Source organism: Verticillium nonalfalfae, assembly GCF_003724135.2.
Source record: "Verticillium nonalfalfae strain VnAa140/NRRL 66861 chromosome Unknown scaffold_245, whole genome shotgun sequence".
Classification (NCBI taxonomy): Eukaryota; Fungi; Ascomycota; class Sordariomycetes; order Glomerellales; family Plectosphaerellaceae; genus Verticillium; species Verticillium nonalfalfae.
This window is the reverse complement of record NW_021167470.1, coordinates 1-5,965: the sequence shown is the minus strand read 5'-3', so window position 1 is coordinate 5,965 and position 5,965 is coordinate 1. Positions and strand designations below refer to the sequence as shown.

The window sequence follows — 5,965 nt, the reverse complement described above, 5'->3', positions numbered from 1 at the left end:
TTCTGTTCTCTTTTTCTTTCTTTCTTTCTTGGTATACCTGGCTGTGGTTTCCTTTTCATCTTGCTTTTGCTATTTTCTTCTGGGTTGTTCCCTCTCTAGGCCCGATTTCATCAATCGCTACGCTGGCGTTCTCTGTTTTGTCAAGGCCTGTCGATTTGGGAGCGACTCATTACATACCCCTCGTTTCACTGGTTTTCTATTCTTCCTGCCTTTTTCTCCTCTCCTAGCGACGACGTGGTGGCATTTGATCATTGCTGCTTGACAGGGAGTTTCATAGGAATGCTGAGACGAGCGGGATCCGGGGTTATGGGCAGTAAACTATTGGTACAATACGAAAACACCTTCACTAGAACGCTGGCGAGCTCTGCAGGACCGCGAGGTCTCCCAATGTTCAAGCTATGAAAACGTGACCGACGAAGATGATCTGTTGACTGTCGACTGTAGCCTGATGGGAGCTCGCTGATGAGACGAGGCGTACGTCGAGACAGCCCCGGGCGGGTAGAAACGGGTCCCGCACAGCGCAGGGCTCAGTTTTCGAGGGGCGCTCGGAACGGCACATTGTAGATTTGCATGTGCTCTGACCAGCATGCGCCGCGCCTTCTGCTTTGGTTCTTTTGCATGCCGTCGCTGCAGGGCGCGAGGCGAAAGCAACGCTACGCCGAGTGACAGGTCGGGTGGAGGGGGGGGGGGGGGGGGCGGCCTGTGGAGGGGGTCTCTAGGTAGAGTGAGGGCGACGGTTCTGCGGGCGACACAGCGAGCCTGCGGGCGAGCCAGCCAGCCAGTGAGGCAGCACTGTACGCAACCGAGACGGCGGCACCATGTCGAAAGGGTCGAGCTGCCCGCGTCTCTCTGGGAGAAGAAGGGGGGGCAATGCCGCTCTTCAGTGGTTGGCCCCGGGCCATGGGTGGTGTGCGGCAGATTCTTCACGTTGGAACATTGGGCCGGGACGATAGCTGTGCGACAGGCCTCTGATGTCGCGATTCACGTCACGGGCTGATAGGAAGAAAGAGGAAAAGAAAGGAAGAGACTGATGACGGCTGTTTGTTCACACAAGGATGTGAAGTCGGGGGTTTTTTTTGGGGGGGGGGGCTCTATTTTGGCATGTGCCAAGGTATCGTAGATGTACCGTACGTAGTGTCCTTCCTACTCCACCCTCATGTTCTCCGAGGCGAAGAGGGGAGAGAGAGAGAGAGAGACAGGATGAGAAACGGAGGGAAATGGCCGGGGTGGGTGTCTCGTCTTTTGAATGGGGAGTTGCCACGTTGTGTTATAGGTGGTGATATGCGCAGATGCATAGGGGGGTCTTGGAGGAAAGGGTGTGTGGAAGGTGTAGGCATCACGGTGAGTTTCTGGACAGGTGTGTCTGCCTGTCCGTCAGTTTGACTGCTTGTTTGTCTGCCTGTCCGTCAGTTTGACTGCTTGTTTGTCTGCCTGTCCGTCAGTTTGACTGCCCGTTTGTCTGCCTGTCAGTCGGTTTGTCTGTCTGTCTGTCTTGGTAGCTGGACGCTGGTGGTAGGTGCGGGAGAGGGAACGACGCGCCGGGCCCCCGGGCGAGGAAGGACAGAAGGGTGGGGGGAAGGGCAGAGGTAGAAGAGGCTCTACGCTGTACTGGTATCGAGTATGGTGTGAAGGAAAGGGGGCGCTATAGGATCGTGCTGTCGAAGCGATGCGGGTGGCGGGCCCAGGTAGGGTGGGAGGCTTGGGTCTGGAACACACGGAGCGGGCGGCAGAGAGCGAAGAGGATGCGGCTATCTTCAGTGGCGGTGCCCCCCCGACACAGCTCGAGTGCTCTGAGGCTTCTTGATCTGACGTGCGTCTGAGGGGCGCGTGGCAGGGGGGGGGGAGGGGGTTATGCGGGAGAGAAGCGACGCGGTTCTGTGGTGGATGGTGGAGGGCGTGTGTGTGTGTGTGCATGGGCACGGCTGGTGGGACGGGCCTGACCGAGGCGGGGGACCGGTCTGCGGTACGGTACGACGTGAAGAAGGGTGGAAGGCCTGAGGCTGAGTGGGTGTGGGCAGGATCCGGGCCAAGCGCAAGGTTGGGGGGCCACGGAAGATCACATGCGCCGTGGGCATGCAGAGATGCAGAGATGCAGAGATGCAGAGATGCAGAGATGCAGAGATGGTGACTCGGTGGGTGGGCGGGCCAAGGCGCTGTCAAGTCTTGGGGGTATCACCAGAAGGCGGAGGAAGAAGAAGATGCGATGATGCCAGTGAAGAACGCATGGAGCATGTGCTCTGTATTGGGTTGCAGGCGGCCCTGTCGTGGGAGGGGGGACTCTTCTCTTTGTGTAGCTTAATCATGGGGGAAAGTTGCACAAAGCGGATCATAGGCAAGATCGGTTGTCCGGTTGTCGAGTTGTTCTCATGAGTTGTCGAGTTGTTCTCATGAGTTGTCGAGTTGTTCTCATGAGTTGTCGAGGCTGAAGAGAGGGTCGAGTTTGAAGACGAGAATCCATCCTCATACAACGTTCATATGAAGTTGACGTTGTTTGTTTCGGATGAACCATGCAGCAAGCTGGTCAAAGCACCCCAACAAGGTAGATCCAATGCTCCACCGCCCAGTCCTTGTGCTGCTGGTCCCGTCCTGGTCCCGTCCTGTCCCAGGCGCCTGTCACTCTGATCTCGGCCATGACTCGTGTGTTTCTAAGATCCGACCTGCATCGGCGCTTGCGCACCCAAGAAGGGACCCCACGCCAATCGCAGTGGCGGCACTCATCTGGTGGTTTCCAACACACTCACTCTCCCGTCTCCATCGCCGTGGTCCTCCCTCTTGAATCATCCGCCGCAGCGAATCCCACAATCGCTTCGAGAGCTCTCTTCTCATCATACGTTTGATTATTGGTCGGCTGTTTCGGTTGGCTCGTCAACATTGATGGGCTTGTTGTGCCCTCGTCCTCTGTCACGCCCGGCCGGCCGGATAGTCCGCAACGCACAACCAACCTGCTCAACGCACGCAACAAGCCACAGGCCAGGCCAGCAGCTGAGCCGACATCGCCATGGACGACGACGCCATGCAGACGCTCACCCCACCCCATTCGACCTCGACCTCGACCTCGACCTCGGCCTCAGGGGTCACCAAACCCCCCCTCCGGCCCAAGCCCAAGATGAACAATGCCTGCGAGGCTTGTAGGGCTGCCAAGGTCAAGTGCCAGCCCAGCGTGCACGCCGGCATCTGTCGGAGGTCTGTGGCACCCCGTCGCCTCCTGTCCCCGGCCGTGTGCCGTGCGTGGGCAGCCAGCGCCTGCGAGGCTCCTGCGAGGCTCCTGCGAGGCTCCGCGACTGACAACCACTTTCCAGATGTCTCGAGTTCAAGCGAGAGTGCGTATTCCGGACCGGCCCGCGGACACGGCGTCCCCGCCAGTCCAAACTGTATGTCCCCGTTCCTCGGAACCTGCCCCTCCCCTGCTCGCTGTCCGTCATACGGGATGGACAGGATGGACAGCGAGCAGGGGTACAATGGCCATCGCATGACGGACTGACGACCCCTCCCCAGCAACCAAGACGTGACCCCCCGCCCCCCGCTGCACGCCCCATCCAAGACGTTCAGCATCAACTTTGACATGCCGGCGCCCGAGGAGCCTTCGCCTTCGTCCTTTGCGTCCCTGGCCTCCCGCCACGCCTCCTACATCGAGTCTCTGCTGCCAAAGGACAACGAGCACACGCCCATGTTCGACGATCTCGTGTTTGATGCCATCAGCTCTTTTCACCATCCTGGCGGCATCGCCCTGACGCCTCCTCTCTCTCACTACGGTGCCCACCACGGTGCCCACCACGCCACGCGTCAGATAGCGCACCACGATCCTCATGCTCGTGCCCACGGCGCGGGCTCTCACGGGGTCAGCTCTCACGGGGTCAGCTCTCACGCGGCCAGCTCTCACGCGGCCAGCTCTCACGCGGCCAGCTCCCACGGCTCCAGCTCCCATCACGCCTCCCCACACTCGACCTCGTCCTCCTCCGGCCACAGCCACTCGCCCCATGCCACCGTGTCCATGTCGACCGTCGGTCTGAAGCCGCAGTTCAACCTCGACCTGGCCGCCAGCCTCCTCACCTCGTTCCGTCGCATGCTGCCTCATTTCCCCTGCATCGTGCTCCCCGATGACGCCACCGTCCCCTCGCTGGCCAAGTCACGCCCCTTTGTCCTCCTCGCCATCCTCTCCGTCGCCTCGGGGGCCGCCTCGCTGCAGGGACACACGCTCTACGACGAAGAGTTTCGCAAGGTGCTCGGCCTCAAGTTCGTGGCCGGCGGCGAGCGCTCGCTCGAGCTGCTCCAGGGCCTGCTCATCTACACGGCCTGGTACCCCTTCCACCTGCGGCCCAAGAACAAGCAGGCCTTCCAGTACGTGCGCATGGCCGCCGAGATCGCCCACGACCTCGACCTCGTCGAGCCGCCCCCGGGCGCCATCGTCGACGCCGACGCCGACGCCGCCATCTCGCCCGAGCAGATCGACGGCATGCGCACCTACCTCGCCTGCTTCTACCTCATGTCGAGCTTCCTCGTCACCTGGGTCAAGTTCACGGCCGTCGGCCTCGAGCACACGGCCTGGACGGCCACGTGCTGCGACGTGCTCGAGCGGCGCTCGCCCGTCCCCTCCGACCAGACGCTCGCCTGGTTCGTGCGCTTTGCCCACATCATCGAGACGACGCACAAGCTCGACTACCTCGGCCCCGAGGGCGGCGGCGGCGGCGAGACGAGCCGCGACGAGGCCCGTCTCATGCTGCTCGGCCTCGAGAGCCAGTTCAACGCGTGGAGGGCCCGCATACCCCACGCCCTGCTGTCCCAGAGCCGTGAGTGTCTCCTTTTGTTTTTCGTCTTGTCGGATGCGCGACGTCAGCTGGTGAAGAACCGGCGCCGCAAAAATGACCATGGCCACACTCATGATCCTGATCAGTAATGATCCGATCAGTAATGATCCTGATCAGTAATGAAAACATGCTAACGAACACAGTCGGCCTCTCCATCCTGACCACCTTTACAGACCTCTACCTCCACGCGGCGCCGATCCACCGCTTCGCCCCGCCGCGCACCGGCCCGCGGACGCACCTCCTCAGCGCCGAGGCGCCGCGGCTGCGCTACTGCCTCCCCGTGCTGCGCGCCCTCCTCGACACGCTCGCCGCGCTGCCGGCCGCCGACTTTGCGCCGCTCGCCACGAGCGACTGGGGCAAGATCATCCAGGTGACCATTCTCTCGCTGCGCCTCTCGTTCCCGCTCGCGGCGTGCCCGTCGTGGGACGACGCCGCGGCGCGCGCGGTCCTCGACTTTGGCGGCTTCCTCGACCGGTTCGTCGGCGGTGATGCGGCGGCGGTGGCGAACGCGGCAGGGGCAGGGGCGGGGGCAGCAAGAGGAGGAGGAGGAGGAGGCGCACCAGCAGGAGGAGCACCGGCAGGCGCCGAGGCCCCCAAGATCGACGTGCTCACGGCGAGCAAGCTCGTCTTCGGCATCGTGCGCGTCAAGTACCGCGGCCGGCTGGCCAAGCTCGAGACGCCCGAGACGACGCTGGCGCGCGGCGCGCGCGGGTGTCCCATGCTCGACGGCAGCCTCGACGGGTACTTTCCCGCGTGGGACCCGGACCTGACGGCGCCGGCGCCGGGGGGCCTGTGGCTCGGCGAGTCGCGGCCGTGGGACGCCGGCCTGCTCGACGACGGGGGGTCGTCGGTGCAGGATGTGTGGTCGACCATGACGCTCGAGTGGCCGGCCGAGGGGGATGGCATGGGCGCCGAGATGGGCATGGAGATGTACAATGGCGAGCAGTAGAGGCGGGGTTGGATGTGCTCTTGTATCATCTAGGTGTATACGTTGTGTGTACGAGTAGTGCTGTCGACGGCAGGGCATTGGTGAGGATGAGCAGTGGATGTTCCTGCAACCCCTCTTTCTTAATCCCCTCTTTCTGAATGGAAATTTACAACTCCTGTCACGAACGGCTGTGCCACTTGGCCCCGAGCTTCTTGACTGTTTCTTTTTTTTT

At 62.0% G+C, this 5,965-nt stretch overlaps 1 protein-coding gene across 1 annotated transcript; it reads left to right on the top strand.

The window, feature by feature from the left end:
• Positions 1 to 2,998: 2,998 nt before the first annotated feature.
• On the top strand, positions 2,999 to 5,754 carry D7B24_004406 (uncharacterized protein; the record flags this gene model as incomplete). The annotated part of the gene is made up of 4 exons (XM_028638577.1): positions 2,999 to 3,183; positions 3,300 to 3,371; positions 3,496 to 4,787; positions 4,949 to 5,754. The coding sequence occupies 4 exons, from the start codon at positions 2,999 to 3,001 to the stop codon at positions 5,752 to 5,754; spliced, it is 2,355 nt and encodes a 784-aa protein (XP_028490248.1).
• Between the last annotated feature and the right edge of the window lie 211 nt (positions 5,755 to 5,965).